Source organism: Uloborus diversus, chromosome 1 (genome assembly GCF_026930045.1).
Source record: "Uloborus diversus isolate 005 chromosome 1, Udiv.v.3.1, whole genome shotgun sequence".
NCBI classification, from domain to species: domain Eukaryota; kingdom Metazoa; phylum Arthropoda; class Arachnida; order Araneae; family Uloboridae; genus Uloborus; species Uloborus diversus.
Window position 1 is genome coordinate 48,809,717 of NC_072731.1, and position 23,351 is coordinate 48,833,067.

The window sequence follows — 23,351 nt, forward strand, 5'->3', positions numbered from 1 at the left end:
AAGCATTATGTGGGGTAAAGGAATAACAGTTTAAAGAATTGATAAATGATGTACATTTTAGAATTTAAAATATAGTACTAGCAATTAAGGGCTCTTTTTTACTTAGTTATTGGTTTTAACATTTGAAATTTTTAAAATGTAAGTTTAATAAATTTCACTATGATGCAACTGCATAGTTAATAGTTTATTATTACAAATTTTGAATACAATGAATTTTAGCAAAAAAAAAAAAGAAAAATAGTTTGTTGTATTAAAAATGGCGATTAAATTACAATTTCACTATTCAATGTTCTAGGCTTCCAATTCCACCTTGGTATGAAAATGTACATCTTGAGGTGCATCAGTCAATATTAATGAAAGTAGTCGTTGAGTTTTAATCTCTTCTGTTATCTAATTCTGGTCATTCTGTTAGTATAAAAATCACGGCTTTAAATTTTGAAACTCAAAAATAGGGCTGTTATACAAATCAAGTAGAAATAGATCCTCCCTCTCCTTGTTTATATAGGTTGAATATATACCAAATAAGGTTTAACTGATATGTGAGTGGTGATGTCAAAATGCATTGACTTCATTACAAAATATGGCTCAAAATGTATAAAATGGAAAATCTAGCATTTTTAAAGCAAAATGCTGAAATATTTCATATTTTCATTTTGAATGAAATTAAACTTCCCCTTTTTTTAATTTATTACATACATTTTTCATGCTTGGATTAATTTACCTGTGGTTTGGCATTACAGTTCATAATGAAAAACTATATTGGATGAGAAAGTTTAAATGTTTATTGCTCCATAGACGATATTTAGTTAACAAACATACAAAATGGTGCAAAAAGCTCTAGATACATTTCAAGTTATTAAAATTATAACTATCTAGACACATTACAAGATGGAAAAAAAAGTGACAACTTTTTCAGTAATCAATGGCAACAGGTATAATTAATAGTAGCATTGAGCACTATGCCAAATACTGAAAACATTCCTCTTTTGAAATAATCGTGAAAAAAATCATTTGGAATTTTTCCCCCCCAAATTACATAACAGCCCTGAGTGAAGTATATAAAAAATAAAGAATGTTAACTGGATATTTTTGGTCCTATAGTGTTTTTTTGTCATTATTAAAAGCACTATTTAATTTGTGTGGTATAAAATGCAAATACAAAACTACCAACCTAACTACAGCACTTTTAAAATACTGCAAGCAAATTGGGAAATTTTAGGTAACGTCTTCATCTTATGAGTATGGTTGTCTCAAAACAAAGTTTCAACAGCAAGTTTCTTTAAGAAATACAGAAAACTCTAGCTTATATAAAATGTGAAGAAAGAAGCTGGATGACAGAACTGAGAAACTTCTCTGAGACAAACTAACAGTAATAACTGAGAAAGGCACATCCCAACTGAAATCCTTTGTAGGAGTCTTGCAGTGTGTCTCCTATTTTGGGTAAAGTGACTTCGCTGCAGTGTATAACAACCTTTCGTTGCAGTTCCAAGCCCTGGAGTTGCACCAAGCCACTATGTTACAGATTAAAATAAAAAACTTCTGGTATCCTAAGAGATTACCGAATTCATGAGTGGGCAAACTGATGAATTGTACAAAAAGCCGATTTAATTATGCACTTGCACACAAAATAATAGGCTATATTACATGGATTATATTTTCAAAGAATCTAAAAAAGGATTGCAGTCAACTCTTCGCAGATATACAAAATAGGGTTAAAGGATTTTTGGATTTCAAGTTATAAACTAGCTGCCGATCGTGGGCGCCAGGAGCAGGGGTGTTCCCATACGCCATATATGTCGAATATACTCAAACTTTTTTAGACATATTATGCATATGATCGCATACACATACTGTGCATAATGGATTACTGGGAGTATACCCTCAGAAAAATTGATGGGAGCATCACTGGCCGGAGGTGTTTTCCTACAGGGGTCAAGAATTTTTAAAATGACTGACATTTGATGGCTCCTTCTTGAAACACATATTTTTAAAACCAAACTTTAAATCATGATTAATTTTCAAAAATTATGCTTCTCCCCCCCCTTTTACGAGCACTTTTTGCTTTGATTAACATTGTAGGACTTCCAGACAGAGACTTCAATTCTTTTTACCCCCCCCCCCCCTGTAGGCGCCTATGCTACTGATGGTATGAAAAATAATTTTCGTTTTATAAAAAAATGGAAGAAATTAGAATCACAAAAAAGTTGTGATTTTATGAATTTATGATAGAGATAAGAATAATAAAATATATTTCATGATATTTTATTAAGCCTATCACTATTTTTTCCTGTAAAACTGTATAAATATGTTTGGTAAATTTTAACTAATGCATCTGTACAATTTTTGAAACTATTACTTTTTTGACATAGCAAAGTGCAATAATTGTATCCTAAATTTTGTATATCAAAGGTAAAAATTCGGGCTTATGGATTTAATATTCCCTTTGATATGTTTTGCATTAAAAATGTTTGATTTGGAATGTGCATTAATTTCAAATTATATTGAGTAATGTACATTTTAGGTATACAAAACAGGAAAGAAAAGTTGACTGCAAAACTTTCAGATTTTCTAGCACATGTTATTTTTTTGCTAATAAAAGCTCTATGTGATTATGCTGCAGTCACTAAGGACTATACTTTAATTATGCAATTGTGAGTGATAAATTAGTTGTTATGTGTGCAATGCCATTGATGGAAAAAAGCATATTCAAACCGTAATACACCAGCAATTACTTGCTATATAAGAGTAAAAATTTCACATAAATAAATTTGAATTATAATTGTTTCATAGTATTTCTTATAAATTTAAACTCTTAAATTTTCACATTTATTTACATTTCAGTACAATTGCAAGTATTTTAGTTGCAAATAGCAATGCTCTGTAAAAATAATATAAATTGTTTATTCAAACTGAGTTGTTGGTAGCCTCAGACAAAACGGTTTACATTAGCTTAAAATAGTTAAAACCAACATTCTTTAAAATTTATTTTCGGTTATTCTTTAACTATTTTTTTGCGAAATAGGAAAAAATAGTGCATAGAGGAAAAGATCACTATGCCAGTAAATTTTACTTTAATGAATTATTTTAAAGCCCTTTATACAAATTTTTTTTGGTCAGTTTTGTATTACATAAAAGTTTCTAAGCAATAAATTATCTAACTGTATTTATTCGATATCCTATCTGTGACTTAACCCTCAGGAGCATTGTCACCTTGTACTGCCAACAAGGAAATATAACAAACGTTTAGCCACTCGTTCAAGCCCGTTATAAAGCTTTTCAAACACGCTTCTAGTGGCAGCAGAGGTCAGCATTTACTCTTTGGCATAAGAACACCGTGAATATTTGCTGACATTTTCCAAATTTTTACAAACATTTATAAACAATCATTCATAAAAATCTAACAAATGATAAATTGCTTTTTTCCAAATTTTTACAGTTTCAAATTAACACAGATATTTTTTATTCAAACAAACATAATGGCAAGTACTTTCAAGCAGTGATTGTTAACAGAGGTATTTCAAACTTTCATTCTCATGCGGTTCACAACTATCTTAAATGTGCTGTAGTTTTTCTTTTAAAGGATATTTATACTCTGTGAAAATATACCTTAATGTAAAATAATTTATCTGAAACTTAAAGCCCAAGTCTCTGAAGATTAGCACATAAACCGCGTGCACTGCTACACAACCTCTGCACAAAGGATATAAAAATATAGGCTTGAAGCAGATATACTTAGCAGTCACCAACAAGCACTCTCAAAGCAGAGCAAACTTTGTTATATATTTATAATGCCAATATTCAACTTCAGTTTCTACAAATATCACACGTCAGTCGATCGGCTGGTTACGCTAGGAGACCGAGAATGGATCACAACTTTGTGGCCATTCTTCGTCATGTGTCCATCACTCTCTACTACGATGGCAGTCTGTTGCTGTCTTGGACCGTCCCCTAGCTGTCCCTTATACCTCCTCCAGGAGAGCTGTATGACTCGAGCACAATATATCTCACGCTGCCTCCACAATGTGCTGCTAATAGGCTTGTAACCCTCTCTCTCTTTGGGCACAACAGCTTCCAAGTCTCCTGTCTCCTCTATAACATGCCCCTTCCTCGCAAAGAAGTCTTTCGTTAAAGCATCAAGGATATCTACACAGAAAACCAGATCTCCTTCGCAGATAGGAATATCCATCAAAATAATTTTGTACTTATTCGGCTTCGGAATTTGTAGAGGTTCCTCTAAAGTGTCCAGGAACGTGCTTAGAGCCGAGTACCGAATGAACTGCGTTCCGTCTGGATCGAAGTTCTGCCATATCTCATAGTACATATCGTAATCATCGTCCGTCAAGCCTTCCTGAACATCTTCAGTGGCCTGACTATAATTCTCTAATATAACAGCAATGTACATGTTTATAATGATTAAAAAGCTAATAATGAGGTATGATACTAAATAAGCTACTGCAATGTTCCTGCTCCCGCAGTTGGGCTCCACGGGCTCATTGAATTCGTCACCGGGTTTTCCATAAGGATCACATTCGTCTTCCTCCATGATGGCGGCCAACACATCACTCCAACCTGCAGATGTTGACATCTGGAACAGCAAGATCATCGACTGACCAAAAGTCTCAAAGTTGAAATTCTCATCAACACCAACTTGATGCTTCACGTGCATGAAGAATGACATGCCAAATATAGCATAGATGAACATGACGAGAAATAGTAAAAGGCAAATATTGAACAGGGCAGGAAGAGACATAGCAAGGGCAAAAAGCAAAGTTCTGATTCCTCTGGCACCCTTGACTAATCGTAGGACTCGTCCCACTTTCACTACCCTCACTACTCGAAGAAGGGTTGGGGAAACGAAATATTTTGCAATCAAATCTTTAAGAACAATACCTAAAAAAGAAAAAAAGAATTAATCACATTTCCTTCAAAATGCTATTTTATTTACAAAAAAATTTTAAGTTTGTATTAAAATGTGAGTACAAAACATAATTTTTTCAGTTAATACTGAATGAGGTTGACTAGTGAAACACTTCTCTGAAGCTAAAAAAAGTGCTCAGTAATTAAATGGGTCCCTAGAGAAGAGCATATGTCACAAATTAAAAGCTTTATTTTTAATTTATAACATATGCTCTTCTTCTAGGACAGGACAGGAAGGACAAAATATTAATGAAGAACACATGCCCTTCTTCTAGAGACCGATTCAATTAGTGAAAATGATGAGAATTTGAGCAGATAAGAAAATTTTTCATCTTCTTCCAATTATTTTTTGTTGATCTCTGTTTACACTTAAAAAATAATTTTGGTTATCAGATATGTCAATAAATTATAACAATGAACACTAAGCAATTTCAAATACTGAATAAAGAAACATTTTAAATCAGTTTATTCTGTTCAGTTCATGAACAAAAAAGCAGCATCTAAAAAGAGAGGCATGGCATCCTAGTAGAAGGTGGAAAAATCAATGTGAACCATAGATAGGTTTTATTTAGATAACTAATGAACAAGAGTATTTATAGTCACAGTGATTACATTTCAAGCAAAAAATTTTATAACACTACAAGTTACCCTTTCCCCCTCCCCACTGCCAGAACTAAGGCAGAATTGCAAGCAAATACTGAAAACATACTGCAACAAGCTAGACAGTATTTTTTGCAATTTTTTTATAAGAATCAACATTTTCCATCACAATACCCGTTTATACAAAATTTTAACAAGTTTTACGATAATTATCAGAAGTGATGAAATTAGCTAAGTAAAAAGAAGGTAAATTGTAAAGAGCAATTACTGTTTTACAACTAACAAACTTGATAAAGAGAAAAAAACTTTTTTTTTTGCTTATCACAGCTAAACACTCCACAATAATGTAAAAATGGTTCTACAAGACAAAACTGTTTCAGTAAAGACACAGCACATAAATTAGTAATCATCTTTAGGTAAAAAAGGTAAGTAGTTAGCATTAAATATTTATCAAAAAATCAGTAAACAACAAAATTTCAAACTTTCATACAAATAAAAAGTTTAACAAAAATTATCTTTGTAAAAAGTATCAGAATTACAAGATTACAAATTTACATCAGTAGAAAATTTTAGAGAATTAAAATTTTAAGCAACAGGCTATCCATTTTTTTTTTTTTTTTTTTTTTTTTTTTTTTTTTTTTGTGGTATGTACTTTTGTGAATTTTTAATTAACTTTGAAAAATTTATTGCTATTTAAAACTTTTGTAATATTTATATTGATACAATATAAGCTCAACTATTTTTAGCTAGATAACTGAGGATCACTTAAAGTATATTATCAAATTATTTGGGTGTCTAAATACTGTCACAGAGAATGATTTTGGTCAAAAATGGTTCAACCTTCCCAAGTCTCCCAAAGGGCCTTATTTCAGGGGAAAAAAAGGGTAATGTGAAAAAATGGTATTCTTATATTAAGGATCCCCTCCCTCCTTCTAAAAAAACTATTACCAGATATCTGACATGAAGATATTAATTGTTATTTCGGCGGAAGATCTAAAAACATAATTGTTTCAAATTAATTTCTTGTAGATGGAGCTGTATTTACTTACAGTGGTTTTATTTTATGGATTTACAACTTTTCAGCAAGATAGAGCAGAACGTATTCATGAAATGCTTAGAGCTGAATTTAACTGTAATCTACACAACCAAAATCATTAAATGCTTGTTTTAAATTAATGTGAATTTTTAGAAAAACAAGAAAAGAAAACTTACCTAATATAGATAAAGTAACAACTACAAAATCAAAAACATTCCAAGGTTCCTTGAAATAATACATGCGCAGAGCAAAAATTTTAAGCACACATTCGGCAGTGAAAATGGCAATGAAAAAAATATTGAGGCGCTCCAGGATAGTATCAAAGAGATCAGTCGGTTTGTAGTGGTCCATGGCCATCACAGTCATATTGAGGCAAATAAATATCATGATAGCCATATCAAACTTTTTATTGGTGGTCAAATCAAACACTACAGCTTGCAATTTAATCTATAAGAAAAAATAGGAATATTAGTTTCATATGAATAAAAATATGTGCAAAATATTTCTCTAAATGATTTCAAATACGACTGAATAGGTTCAAACTCTAGTAATTTAGCAATCCATGATGTAATAGGATAATGTTCTTACCAACTACTTTTCAGTGTTTTTGCAGAAAACGTATATCAACAGATCACATGAGGAAAACATGTGACATCAACAAAAATATCAAATTTGAAGTTGTGAGTATCAACTTCGAATTTGATATACAACTTGAGGATTTTGTGCTGTCTAGGGAGGATGTTTTATTTTATTTGAAAAGAATTACAGCAACAAAAGTACCAGGGACAGATAATTTTTAGCTAAAAATTTCAGTACTGCAGTTAGTGGATGCAACCTTAAAAATGTCAATGCTTTTTGTACTGCTGTGCTAAGCACAGAAGTTGCATTTGCAGCCAGATTCAAAAAGAGAAATTGCTGTTTAAAGTTTTGCTCCTACGTGTATTTGATTCAGATGACACTTTCTCAGAAATTTTTAAAAATATTTCCCAATGTAATATCAACATAAAACATTGTATTTAGGTGACGAAGAACCACTGTAATTGAGCGACTGTAACAATTTTGATAAAAAGTGCAGATACGACTTTTGTGCTTATCACAGCAGTATAGCTCAGGGATGGTGACAGAGGACAGAAAGCTGTTCTTCAAGAGAGGATCTAAAGGTATGGCAGGTTATCAATAGATTTATTTCAAACAAATCTAAGAAGGTTCTTCTGCCTTTATATAGGAGTTTAGTAAGACCTCATTTGTAGTATGCTGTTCAGTTTTGCTCTCCTTCTCTCAGGAAAGATATTTCTGTCTTAAGAAGAGTTCAAAGAAGGGTTACTAGACTAGTAAGAGGACTTTCAGACTTAGACTATGATAACAGACTCAACAGGCTTAATATGTAAAGCCTGGAGCAAAGGAGAGTCAGAGGGAACATTATTCAGTTTCCTCTGACTTCAGCCCTGGCTACTAGGCGGTAACTTACTGAAAATACCATGCCTTGCCTTCAGTCTTCGAGTTGAAACGAACCATTGTTTTGGTCACTCATCTGGTCAGTGCTAATTCTATATTAGCTACCAGTTTGTTTGGCTCTCTTGGCTTCCTTAAGAGGTTTTCCATCTCCAGCTCAGTTACTTCCTATGTTGGTCTGATGAGTGCTGATAAGCACAAACTGCAGTCCTCAGCTGGAATGACTGAGCTGGTGGTGTATTTTATGTATTATTCAGTTGTTTAAATTTATCAAAATGAAAGATTTTAATGGGGAATTTTTTGCACAGAAAGCAGGACGAGGGGTCATTGTTTTAAGCTATTCAAATCTCTGGCTAACCTGGAAATTAGTAAAAATTACTTCTTTAAAAGGGTTGTGGGCACTAGGAACAGTTTACCGGAAGAGGTGTTAACAAGCAAAGGAGCGGATAATTTTAAGAGGGCCATTGATCTTCATTGGGGACTTATAAACTGACCAGGACCAGCTTAGCTGGGCCCAGAGCCTGTTGCTGGTCGTCACATTTGTATTTGTATTTACCAACCGGTGAGTCTGACTGCAGTGGTTTGAAATTTTTCGAAACTGAGATCAAGATTATGAATTTCTCGAAAATTAATGGATCTGTTGACTAATTTTCAGTATAATTTTAGGAAAGGTAGAGAGACTCAGTGCAAATAATTCATTGTATTTTCTAGGATAAGACTACACCATGGCTTTAGATAACAAAAATTGTATAAACGTTTACCTTCACTTTTAAAGAGGTTTTGATAAAGTACCCCAAGTTGCTCTTCCAAGAAAACTATACCATATTGAAATGGGAAGGAAAACTTTAATTTGTATTCGAAATTGTCTTACAGGAAGGAAATAAAGAGTAGCTGTTAAGGGTATCATTTCATTGGGCTGTTATTTCAAGTGATGTTACATAAGGTTCGAATTCAGGGCTATTGTTGTGACTTATTTTTTAGTAAAGATATTGGAGGGAGGTTTTCTGGGAGCATCAACATTTTTCAGATGACGAAAAAATTCTGCGAGTTGTTGACATTAAAGAAAAAGTGAAAAATCTTCAAGAGGAGTTACATCAGATTTCTAAGTGAGGAGTTAAATGGGGGATGTTGTTTCATGTCAAAATTTGTCAGGTGCTTTATTTAAGCCATAGAAATGAGCAAGCAGGTCATAATTTAGAGGGAATAATCATTAGTTGTGACAGTTGATGATCTGAATGCATCAACTAGTCAGGAATAAAGAGTTTAATCAGTGCAGCATAGCAAGTAGTAAGATCAAATACAGAGCATAAAAATATGTTTGACCAAATTTTTGTGGTGTTTTTTCAATTTTCAATGCATAAAATAAATTTATAGGAGCATTAAAAATATCTGACTCTAAAAGAGTTGTAGGCATCTGTAATGAATGACTTATCAGAAGCTAATGTTACTTACGACTGGGTGAGTCATTTTAAAATGGTATTTGACTCCATATACGCTGTATACTCTCAAGCAGTTTTTAGACATATTATGTACATTCAGTAAATTACTGCCCATTAGCCAGAGCTAAACCAGAAACACATGAAATACACCGCCAGTTCAGTCATTTAGAGCCGAGGACTACAGTTTCGTGCTTATTAGCACTCATCAGCCCGGCATAGGAAAGTGACTGAGCTGGAGATGGAAAACTTCTTAAGGAAGTCAAGAGTGCCAAACAAACTGGTAGCTAATATAGAATTAGCACAGACCAGATGAGTGACTGAAGCAATGATTCAGTTCAACTCGAATATTGAAGGCAAGGTATGGTATATTCAGTAAATTACCGCCCATTAGGCAAGGCTAAAGCAGAAATACACGAAATACACCTTGCCTTCAATCTTTGCAGTGCTAATAAGCTTGAAACTGCAGTCCTTGGCTGGAAATGACTGAGCTGGAGGTGTATTTCATGTATATTATGTACATGCTCGCATACACATATTGTGCATAATAGATCACTGGGAGTATACCCTCAGAAAAATTTATGGGAACGTCACTGTTTTTGATCTTTTGATTAATTGGCAAGTACCAGCCAAGCTGGGCCCCGTCTTTTCTACATTTGTGGTACTATAACCAGTTACTTTGACAGATTATGGTCTCTTTCAGCATAAATGCATATCCATCTTTAGCTATAAAAATAAAATGGCTCATATCTAAAACAATCATATCTAACCTTATATGGAATATTTTTCACTTACTTGGGGTCGGGGTATTGCTTTAGCAGGCTTTTTAGAACCCATTTTCTTCATGGCATTGTAATATTTTTTTTGATCTTCTGTCATGAACATCTCAAGAGAGCCCCCTGCGTGCATGGAGGAATTATCAAGTTAGCTTTTTGAAAATTATACACATGAAACATAACATAATAAGTATTATACTATAAAAATATCTTTAAAGCAATCAACAGTGAGCAATCTTCTGACCAACGATTCATAATTTTGAAAAGTGGTTGTAAACTAGGGAAGCATCCAAAATAGGCATGAGTTGGCATGTGTTTTTTTACCCGACTAGGGTAAAGCCAAAAGGGAGGGTTATGATTTTAGCCATCTATGTATGCTTGTATTTTTGTATGTTCCATCCTAGAACCCAAAACTATTCATCCGGTTTTGAGGAAAAAGATGTCAATCAATTTGTTATTATGGTCCAAGTAACATAGGCTACATTTTAATTTTTAATATTTTGTTTTGTGTTAAAACAAGGGTGCTCATCCCTTTGGAAAGATGGTGCACCCCTTCCCAAAGAATGACCCCCCCCCCCCAGAAAAAGAGACTAAGGCCTAGCAAAACAAGCAATGTAAAAATTTCAATGGTGCGGTGCAAACTGTGCCATGATCCCCTGGTTAAAAGCAGAGAAGTATTTTTTCAAATTCCAGATCATACTTTATTTATTTCTTTTTTTTAATATTTAAAACCAGAATTGATAAAGAAGCAAAATATAAAGTATTAGAATTAGGGCCATAACCAGAAAATAATTTTGGGGAAAGTTTAAAAACTTTCATGAGGAACTTTGTGGAAGGATTTTTAAATTTTTAAATATAAACGAACATTTAAATGTCAAACTGAACCTTTCAGGGGGAAGGGGATTGAACCCTAAAACCCCTCCTCCTTGTATACGGCCTTGATTATAATGCAAGAACAGGCATAAATCTTCTATAATAGTATTCTATACCTCTTACTTCAAAGACTGCTACCAAAAAAAAGGGGGGGGGGTAATGAGTTGCATGTCAGGGATGTAAAAACTCCTTTTTTTTCAGGTCCTTCTTTGTCTGACAACCCAGAAGTCCCAATAGATATGAGAGAAATAAAGTCACTTTACAAAGAAAAAAGCCCCCTCTCCTCCCAAATCCAGAAGAAAATAGGAAAATGTTTCAAGAGGAAAAGAGCAATTTTGGATGAAAGATTTGTTTTACAATGACATTTTTTACAGAATACATTTGCCAGTTGGTTATTTGGTTGTAAGAAAAAACAAAATAATTTTATGACCCCAATACTATTAATAAAAGGTTACATAGCACATAGATATGCATTGTCATCCAAAAAAAAAAAAAAAAACTGTCAGTGGTAGTATAAGTGGGAGGATAATTTTATAGCAGTAATTATCTCTGATAATTGAGCGGCTTGCTCATTTCACTTCATTTGCATGCAGTGATTCTGATGTCATAGTACTGACATTTTTGTATATTTATCAGCTTTCTATTCAGTGCCTTTGCAATGCGCCGGTTGCAAAAAACCTTTTTCAACAATTTTATGTTGAAAAAGACATTTGTTGCTTAAATTTTGCTGGTTACTGTGAAACTCGAAAAACTGGTAAATGTCGACATTCTTCAATAAATATCAGCTTTCACAGACTCAATATCAGTGAAAGATCCAATATTTCTAGTGACTCACTGGTGAAAAAAAAAAGTCGGCGTTCTCCAACTTCTGTCTTCCACAGTAAAATGTATGTAAAACCATCAATATATGAAATGAAAGAGTGAAAGCCAAGCACTGTGACCAGAGGTCCATTGTACTAATCCCCCATTGATATGACAAATTACTATCATCTCCAAATATTCTTATCAATCAAGGCAAAGAAGTATTTAAAATATCTCATGCTTAGGAACCTGTTGACTATTGCTTACTTTGCTGTAAATACTTGGGGAATCAAAAACTAATATCTTATTTGAATTATTACACAGTAACAACAAGAAATTATAGTTGAAAAAAATACTTATCTTCCTTTTTTGTTCGTTAAAGTTATCTATGATCACTCCAATAAACAGATTAAGAGTAAAAAATGAGCCAAAAATGATGAACAGAACAAAGTATAGATACATATAAATGTTCACTTCACTTTCAGGCTGTTGGTCGATCTGAAAATTGTAAAAAAATAAAATTTAGAAAATGTATAAGGCATTAATAATATCATGAAATTTTTCTTAATTAGATAATTATGAGTTATTAGATTTGCCCCATATAAATTAACTAAATATTGAAACCATAAAGAACTATTATACAGTAGACCAACCAGTGAGTGGATCCTCCCCCCCCCCCTCCGGTAAATGAACAGTTTTAAATTTTTTTCGAAAAAAATAGGGCTTAAAATATGCTTTCAGCTGAATCGACAGTAAAAACTTCTTTCTATAAATTTCTAGAAAAAAAAGAAAAAAAAACGAGCTAAAAAACTTTTTCCACTGTTTGGAGCACTTTTTTTTTCATTTCAACCTTCCAAAAAATCTGATGCAGAATGGAGGTGGGCGATTTCGTTCCTTTTAATGATCCATTCATCAGAGAATCGTTAATTTTTTGACCCGTTCATTCAACTCGTTCATTTGAATGACTTCGTTCAGTTAAATTAAGTTGCAGGTGATCTCTCTGCATGACATACTCACGTACATTCAACATGCTTCATCAGATCAGTAACATTCTTAGAAGGAAAATTAACTAAAATTATCTAAAAGTATGAAAACTTGCCGATGAAAAATGAATGAAAAAAATTGTCAGGTTTAAATGTACAAAGCAATTATAGTTGATTTTGTAAGATATTTCCCAGTTGCTGAGTGGTAAGATATGTTTTCTGTTCCAAAAATTGCAGGTCCCGTTTCAGCATGTCATAAAAGTACAAATGGATACCGATGGGGCCCAAACCTGTATACTGCATTCCGCTATAGAGTCTTCAGAGGGGAGAGGGCTCCAAATTATTGTAGGCCTAGGGCCTCACTTTTAGTTAGTCAGGCAATGAGCAGAACATGTCAAGAGTGTCTTGTTTGAGGGTGAAATCAATTGACACAAAGAAAATTTCCCATAATGTAAAGCAAAAGCTGTATGCAACATAAGCATCAGAGAATTGATACTTTTATGATAGTTAACAGGGGATATTATGCTAAACATCAAATACCTTATAATGTACTTTGATAAAATATTATAAAAATTTTAAAACCATATCAAAAATTGTTTGTGCAAAAATAACTTACGCCTGTAGAATCAATGGCTGAATTCATTATATCAATCCATCCTTTAAACGTAGCCTGGAATTAAATTAAAAAAATAATATAAGAAATTAAATCAAGGCAAATAAACATATTTTGACTAACTCATGTGAAAATACATAAAAGAAAGGGGGGCACCTGTGAAAAATTATTCTCAATTGATTTTTAAAAGAATAGGATAAATTTCTCAGAGCTAAAAACACATATTTTTACAGTCATTTCTTAATGTTACAAACTTTCCCTAGATTTTTTAATAATTATTTTTTTTTCCTTTATGGCACTTTTAAGAAAAGGTCTACAATTGTTCCCTTGATCCCAAATATTTTGAGAAACATCCTAAATATAGGTGTCCCTTATATAACACAGTTAATTCGTAGTGTGTTATATTGAAACAGCGTTATACAAGACTTTATTTATTTATTTAAATTATTATGATGTTTATTTTTATGCATTTGTATAATATAAATCATCACAATATATACCATATTGTATCAAAATCGTTTTTTATGTTACATCAAAATTGTTGCATGAAACCTTGAAGTAATGTAAATCAAAGCGATGTGTACCATGTTATATTCAAGTAAAGTTTTAAGGTGTAAAACGATGATGGCTGAAGTTTTGTTCAAAAGTTTCAGCTATTATGGTTGTGAAAAGGGGAAAATTGAGAGACAGACAGAGAGAAAGAAGATGATTTTAAAAAACGGTAGCTACAGTTATTTTCCAAGTTGTGAAACCTCATATAAATGAGGTAAGGCAATTTTTATTTTATTCACATTATTGATTTAGATTTGATTAAATCAAAGCAAAATTTAGGTTATTTAATTGACACATGAGTTAAGCAGTGCCAATATAACTAAAAGATCCTCTAAAATTACTTGGAAGAAAACAATAAATTTATATTTATATATTTTTCAGAGTGTTGTCTCATTCATTATGCTCAAACCTAAACTTAGATCACAGATGTGTTTACATAATTGTAACCAACATCAAAAATATTTGTCATCACAACACCTTTATTGTGGGAAAAAATTAATTTTACTCATGTCATATTTTTGCAAATTGTATTTTTTATAATCACTTGTTCCCTTTTTGGAAATTAGTTTAAAGTTTTAAAATCATTCAGCATAACCTGTACTTTATTAGTTGTTGGTAAACCAACTGTTTCAAATTAGTAAAGAATCAGTTTAATTTAATTTTGAACTTTTTATATTTCCTCTTTTTTAAAGCATCAACATTCGTGTCTCATGATTAAGTTCATTATATTTGTGATTACATTTTTAAAAATTTTTTTGTCTTTTATTTTGGATGGCAAATGTCTCAAGTTACTAAAATCACTGCTGAGTAGTGCTACAAGTTAAATTTGTAAATAAGAGACAAAGCATCAAGCATAGTATCAGGAATACAAGACATGGTTTTTTCAACAAAAAAGAATATTTGAATTGTTCAGTAAAAGCAGGGCTGTAGTTTGGGGGGGGGGGGAAGCAGAGGAATGCCATTCCTCGAAATACTTGGATTTTTAGTGTAAAAATAACGCACATTGGTTTCAATCCCCTTCTGTCTTGGTGAGTCCCCCCAAACCTCAAGGTGGGTTTTGTTACCCCAAGCATTTTTTTCTTCAACTACAGCACTGAGTAACAGAATATTTCTCAAGATTAATTTCTGAACTATAAATAAATATAAAGAAATAAAAATGGAGTTTTACCACTTGGAAGAGTGCTAGATAAGAGTTCAACACATTATCAAAATTCACTTTAGGATTGGCCCACGTAAGATTCTTCTCCAAACACATTGATTTGTTGGCAGCCACTGATACATTTACCCGCACTTTATCATCATCTCGACAGTAAAAAAATTTCCCAGACATAAATTGAACACCCATGATTGCAAATATTAACCAAAAAATGAGGCACACGAGGAGAACGTTGAAAATGGCTGGGATGGCTTGGACCAAGGCATTTACTACCACCTGTTGGTACATAAAAGTAATTAATTTCAGAGTAGAAATTCAAAAAAATATATAGTGAAATGTGCAAACACATTATCAGAAAAGAAATCAAGTTTTCCCCGGAAAACTTATAAAAATTGAAGCATGAAAAATAGTCTTTATATACAGTGAAATCTTATTACAACGAATACCAGTACAACGAAATATTCATTTCAACGAAATAGGTTTTCAGTCTCAATTAATTTCTGCTCCATTGCTTGAATTCCATTACAACGAACAAAATTTGTGGTCCGTTGAAGTTTGTTGTAACAAGACTTTACTGTTTTTTGTAAGATTCAAACAAGAGTTTGTTTCATTCAGTTTTTTCTGATGAGCAAATTTTTCTATTTCTGACAAAAATAGTAATGGTGAAGTATACATTAACATAATCAATGATGCATCTTTTAGGTAACTGATTTTAAACTAATTTTTTTATTATCTATTATTTATCTTGTTTACAGATCCAAACTTTGTTTTTAAACTTAAGTTGAAAATCTTCATTTTCAGTTCATTTATGTTTAAATTTTTTTTTCTAATTTGACATTGTTTACACCTTTACAAAAGTTTGGTTTAGAGTAGATGAAATGAAATTTAAAAATAATCGACTTGATTTTAAAAATATGTATATAATAAAAAGAAAACTGGAAAATTAAGAACAATACCTTTAAAATTCACCAAAGAAAATGCTCCATTACAAGTAAAAGTTTATTTAAGAGATTGTAACAGTTTTAGATATATGTAAAAGATTCATCCATGAAGTGTAGTAATATCACATACAATTGTTAGAAAAACATAATTGGTCTATTAATAGTATTTCAAATCTAACAGATAAATAGAACTTATGAGATGAGTCCAGAAACCCCTGGAATTCAACGTCATTAAAAAAAATTCTGAAGTTGTGCCCGACTTGTAATATTTTTAATTTTGTAAGGTAATGATTTTCATATATGTTTTTGTAAATAAATGATTAATACTTGGACAATCTTAGGTTGTTATATATATATTTGTAATTTTTTATTTCAGTTTTTTAATAAAAATATATTTTTTAGTTAAATACAGGTTTTTCAAATCCAATTCAGAGGCAGAAAATGATCTCCAAATCGAATGAAATTTTATACATAACCTTAAAACGTCATTTGGCACCTTTTTCTTGCCTTCCCCAAAGGAAATCGGAAACTTTTTTTTTACCATAGGACGGTGACCCACCCTAGCAAACATGCTACATTATATCGATTTATTGACGTATTTTGGAAACGCGCCATTGATTGTTTTTATACACACAAAAAATTTATGCAATACACATAAAAAACATCTTATTAAAAGTCAAACATAGTAATGAAAAAATAGAACAAACTTTGACAATATGAAAAGCTTTAGCATTAACTTTATACAGTTTGTAATAATATATATCTTATACAATTCATAATAAATGTAGCATAATGAAATCATCATTCATTAAACAATAGAAAACAAGCAAACATGCATATTAGTTTAAGATGTAAAAAATGATAAGTTCAATATAAAAATATAACATAAGGCAAAATTTGGTGAAAGATAATTTTAATAAACCTACTAATCTACAATTATCTCTTATGCAGTGCCTTTCTACCACTACAGATGCTTCACCTCACCAACACTAATTTGTCTTCTACAATTGATAGTGCACTTTAATATTTTAAAATGTATTTAGAGGACTAGAAGAAAAAAAAAGGTGTAAGACAGGGTTTCTTAAGTTCTTTGATTAGTGGAACCCTTTTAAATGCTCACTTTTTTTGTGGAACCCCTGGCCAGGCTTAGCCAAGATTCTGTTAAGGGGGAAGGGGGGCAAGGTTTGTACCTCAAAGAGACTGTGTCATTAAATTGTTAATTAAATATACTTCATAAAAGATCAGGTTAATTATTGACAACTGCTAATCATTGTAAGTGATTGTAAAATACCAGTACACTTCCATTTGTGATTCCAAGTATTTTCAAAAGGGATAAATTACCTCAGACTTTAAGCATGAATTATATTATTGAAATATTTTCATAGTTAGGAAAAGAAATACTGATGTGTTTTACCTACAATAGTGTAAATAGTTTACGTTACTTTGTGTTGACATCAGACGGAGCTAGACCATTCAGATGCTCTTGACCAGGACTGCTCCTTAAATTGGTACTCATTCGTTAAATCAGGGTTCATAGTTAACTTTGAAAAATTAAAAGTAAGGAGTTTTGCAGGAGTTCATTTTACTTTTTAAGGACTAGTTTCTTGTTTAAAGATGCAGGTTTTAAAAAGTTTACATTGAATGCACAAACACACGAAATTTACAGTACAATATGCATTTACTGCTTCTTAGACTTGAGCCAACTCGGAATCAAATTCAAATGCAAAGGAGGGCGGGAGTTAACCATTAAAATATATTTCCTTTTGAAATTAAGTAAAAAAATAAGTGAAGTTGATTGAAAATTAGTATTTTCTCAAAAACAAAACACATACATACTAACAATTTCTTAACCAAAAAAAAAAAAAAAAAAAAGACTTTAAAAAATAAAATAATTGTTAAAATAAGAACTATAAGTCGACTTAAAGTAATAGAGGCCAAAATAACTTCCAACTATCAGAATAATTGAAATATTTACAGGATACAAAAGGACAATCCTCAAACAGAACAAACAAATTTCGGCGAAGCTTGTGTTTGATTTTGGAATATTTTAAAAACATAAGGTTACTCATACGAAATTGAAATACAGAAAATTCAATTTAAATATTAAGGATCATTTTGTAAAATTGTACAAATTACATTACTCTTCAAAGTGGATCAATATTTTGTGGACCATTCCAAAACTTTTGTGACTCTAAGCTGATAAACATAGAAAACTGCTAAATTTTAAGAATTTTTCTTCTAAAAACTATGAAAATTATAATTCTAGGAAATAGTGGTACCACTGTTTAGCTAGGAAGTTGCTTTTTCGTCTATTGCATAAAATACTAATTTATAAATGTTAAGTAATTAATGTCTACAAAATTTTAAAACTAAAAAAGAATTAATTAAAATTAAAAAAAAGTCTTTTCGATTAAAAAAAATCTTTTTTAATCGACCCCCCCCCCCCCACAAACCCTGCCAACTACATATTATGTATGAATTAAAACACTTAAGTAGTTGAAACAAAAATAAATTTCAGCCAGCGATTCCATACTTAACTTTCTGACATTCAACACTCTTAAAGGCTATGAATTTCGTTAAAAACTTTTTAATTTAATGATTTTAACAAAAATAATAATATAACTTAATTTTTTTGCCTCTTCACAAGGTATAGTAAATGTCACAAATGCAAAAAAATCTTATCCCCGTGACGGAGGCAAAGAGATTGCAATTTTCGAAGTGAACACGTTAAAAGAAAAAAGAACGGCACATAAAAGAATTTAAGTAAATTATTTTAGAATTGTATTTTAGAGTTCTACAATAAATGTATTATTAAAAAACTCGATGACATTGAAGCAAAAGTCAAATTAAACCAGCGATCTAGATTTTAATTTTTTGACTCTCATAAAGGACACAGAATTTCGTTTGAAAATTTTAATTTTGTGATTATTATAGGAATAAAAAGAAATTTCATTTATTTGCCCTCTAAAAAAGCATAATAAGCATCAAAAATCATAAAAACTCGATTCTCATTTCGGATAAAAAGAGATTGCTTTGATCAGAATGAAAGCATCAAAAGTCTAAAAATGTCAAATGAAAGAATTTATTAAAGTAAAAAAAAAAAAAAATTAAAATGTGTGGTACTTTAAAAAGTCTACAAGATGTATCTTATTAATAATGACCGTCATAATCATCAGAAATTTAGAGTAAGGAAAAAAAATTTCGGATGTGGGGAAAAAAATAGTAGAATCAAAAAATCGGATTTCTGGTATTAACAGACAAAAAAAATACCGGAATTCTGGTATAATTAGGTATAATGTATTCACTTGTATCAGATTGGTAGTAGAAGAAAATCTTTAAGGATATGCAAAATAAAAAAAATAAGGGGTTTGTAAGGAGATAATAACAAAATTCAGGAGTTTTAAGGGCCCTTATTTTCTTTTCTTAAAAAGAAGGAGTTTGTAAGGAGCGTACAAACCCTGTAAATGTTGAAATTGTTCTTGCAACTGCTGCCATAGATGCTAGAAGAGGGGCTAGTATCAAGAGCGAAATATTTGACACTGAAGTCAAAAATTGTAATTTTAAGCAATGTTTGTAATGTTATAGGAAAGGAGGTTTGGGGTGCCCTCCCGAAAATTTTTCAGCATTGAAGTCACTGGTGAAGTTCATTTGGGGGTGGGGGGAAGGGAGATATTAGGAAGTCAATAGCTTCTTCCAAAAATGTTTCGAACTTGAAGTTTTTGAACCACAATTTTTTGCAGGGTTACCCAGCTAAAGGGGGGGGGGGGGTGTCATGATGCAAACTGAACTATCAAATTTTTTGGAGTGAAGGGGCTTTGATTTGATTTTTTTTTTCATTTTTTTTTGGGGGGGGGAGGGCTCTATCTTTTTGGGGAGGGGGTCTTCATGATAATTAGGGGGATGCACCCTTGCTCTAGGGGGGGAGCACCCCTGATTTTAGGTGATCATTAGAGCAATTAGGTGAGAAGGTATTTTAGGATTGATCTTGGAAAAATTTCGAAGATTAAATCTTATAGGCACAGAGTTTCAGGTTACTTTTGATAGCCTAAAATTTGAATTATTTTTGGCGACAAATAAAATTATTCCTATAGTGGCTCGTATTTGAACGTAAAAGTAAACTTATTTTAAATTTTGAAGAGGCATTATTTTCCTCAATTTTTAAGGGACAAATTTGAAAAGTGTGAAAAGAAAGCATGCAAGTCTCGTCAAACCCCTGATAGAGCTCCGTGGAACCCTGGGGTTCCATGGAACACAATTTAAGAAATACTGATATAAGAAATGCAAAAGGGGGGGGGGATGAAAAATTGGTTCTTAAAATATGAAAAACATTTTTAAGCTCTTAATTAATCAGAAATAATTAAATTACATCAGAAACACATGGAAGAACTGATTGTTATCTTTTGATAATTAATGGAAATAGCTATCTATATTTTGAACAAAATGATAGGCTTGCTTACAACTTTAATATTTGGAGTAAAAAAAAATTAAAAACAAAAGAGTTATATCAATATGCATAATTGTATTCCATGCATCAAAAATAGCGTCAATTTTAAAGGAATCTCTTTTAAATTGAATGAGAACTCTCCTCCTCTCTTCAGAATTCTTCTCTTCAGTAATACTGATCAATAAAAAAAAAAGCATTAAAAAAACCGCTTTAATTTTGGCTTGAGAGAAATCTTATTGATAATAATTGTTTCGAAATCCAACTCAATTTGAACATTGTGGTTTTAAAAAATAAAAATACCAAAATAAATAAATGAAAGGTATATCAAGGAAACTTGAGTTTTGGAATTATTAGGCAAATGTAGAACAAGAAAATACTGTAAACATGTGAAAAAAAAATAGTTGAATTGAATAAATAAAATAAACAAGAATAAAATTCTAGCACAAAAATTGTGTTAATATTTTTACAATTATTTCTATCAAATACATTATATATTAATGCTGCTGTTTTCTCTTTAAATAATAGAAATAATAAAACGATGAGGTAGAAATGTTGGGCATTTGTTTTTTTTTTCTTTTAATATTTTTATTACTTTTTTTCAGTTTAGTTAAATGCAAAAGTGCACTATCAATTGTGTGAAAACAAATAATCTAATTCCTAAAGTCTTCTACTCTTCATGCTGTAGTCAAATAAATAATTGCAAACTATTACAAAACCTACCTTCTTCATAACCATTTCTATCATACTCACCAACATCCTACATCAGCCATTTTCTGGCATGCAATACATGGTTAAACTGTTCTTCCGAAGTCCAGGGGATTGTAGAGCACAAACGTGCAAGCTTTCATGCAACCCACAGGAAATTCACAGAAAGGATAGAAAAATCAGTTTTCAAACTTTTTGAAGCTATTAGATCTCAATTTCAATATTTTTAAACTTCAACTTTTCATTCCCAAAAATGTTCAATTATAGTTTCTGTTTTTCCTAAATTCTTCATTATACGCAAGATAATATAACTATTTGTTTAATAAACCACGCTAATATTGATGTAATTAAAAGTCTTTACCATCAAAATGCAATAAATGTTTATAAAAGTATGAATTTTTGTGATAAAATGACTACAAGTACTTGTTCATATGAGACACACTTATCATTGACTTTCATATAAACTGATTATATAGCTTGTTCACATTTAAAAAAGCCACTTTATATTGAATTTAGATGCTTTATTAATAAATTGGGGCTCAGCATAAATTTGTGTTGAGAATTTCAATCGAAATTTTAAGAATTCAGATTCATGACATTACTTAAAAAACTTTTATTCCAAAGGAATAGGAAAAAAGTATTATTTAGGCATCTTATGTCAACATTTTAAAACAACTAAACAGCATTAAGTAACTGTCAACAAGTATGATTTGATAAAATAATATTACAAGACAATACAATTATGTATTTGCTTTCAAATAACTTAAAAATCTCCTATGAATATGATTTTCAATTTTACTGTTGCTTTAACTTAAAGAATGGTTAAGGGAACTAAGCTAAAAAATGAATCCTTAGAAATAAACTTTAAGAATCAGCTAAATAAGTATTAATTAGTGCATAAGATAAAATTGTGCCTTGAAGAGCAGCCCTCAGCACCTTCATACGAAAGACCAGTTTTTAAATCAAGTTTCTAATTTTAAAATTTTTTCTCGTTCTAGAAAAATAGGGTGCATGACAAGTGATGTCAAAATAATCAATAGAAAACATTCAGAGTGAACAATTGCCAAAATGAGCGGTAAAGGCGTACAAAGATTCAAAAAAAAAAAAAAAAAGCTGTAATGTCAGCTCAACTAGTTTAACAGTTACAATTTTATTAAACTATGATCAAAATAGGTATTCTTAAAAAACATATACCACATTTTTTCATCCCTCCACCAAATAGAGTATTTCTTCTTTGTAAACAATTTTCTTCTAAATCTTAAAAGATAGTTTTAAAAGAGAACCGGATTTTCATTCAAGATTTACAAGTGAACTAAGACCGATCAGGTTAGGCCTAGTTGATAATTTTTCTTTTTGGAAGAAAACTGATTTTTCCCAACAATTATAAAGAACAATGAGCATACATAAGCTTTTGCACACACAAGCTGGTAAAGAGTTAATATTGTTTTTTAATTTTTTATTTATTTACTTTTTGTGTTTCTACAATGGTATCTACAGAACAAAGAATAATACTCATGACACTTTTCATTAAAAAATAATTATAATTAAAAAAAAATAAACATTGAAAAATTTGTTGCAATGTTAATTATGCCTCTAGAAATAGGTTTTAGAAATGCTTTCAAATACAGCTTTAAAAGAATGAAATTTCTATTTATGGAAGTTTTTTTGAAAGAACAACCAGAATTACAAAATAATATTAAGAGTTTAACATATTCAAACTTTCTTCAAAAGATTTTAATTTGAGAGTGGTTCACTGGTACACATTGTTTACTGCATAGTAATACATGTAAGCTTCTGGAATAGTGCATTTAAAAATTTTAGCCTTTGTTGCTAAGAAGGGCACTCTGTTGTTATTATTACTTTTTTTTTCAATTAAAAAATGTTACAATGAATAATTCAACCTAACTCATGAAAAAAACCAATTGCATATCTTTACTGCATTTTTTTACAATTAGAAAAAGTTTAACTTTCTCAATAAATGCAAATTAGTTTAAAAATAGAAATTGTTAAGATTTCAAACTAAATTCTTCGACAAAAATTAAAATTAAGCACATTTAAATGCATAG

General features: G+C 31.1%; 1 protein-coding gene across 1 annotated transcript in view; it reads right to left on the bottom strand.

Annotated features, from left to right (window-relative positions):
- Window positions 1-3,515: 3,515 nt before the first annotated feature.
- LOC129229533 (sodium channel protein para-like) overlaps window positions 3,516-23,351 on the bottom strand; it is a 180,100-nt gene continuing 160,264 nt past the window's right edge. Inside the window, 6 exon segments of the mRNA XM_054863858.1 lie at window positions 3,516-4,890; window positions 6,730-7,000; window positions 10,237-10,344; window positions 12,252-12,389; window positions 13,491-13,544; window positions 15,208-15,471. Coding sequence (XP_054719833.1) covers window positions 3,821-4,890; window positions 6,730-7,000; window positions 10,237-10,344; window positions 12,252-12,389; window positions 13,491-13,544; window positions 15,208-15,471 — 1,905 coding nt within the window. The 3' untranslated portion in view covers window positions 3,516-3,820.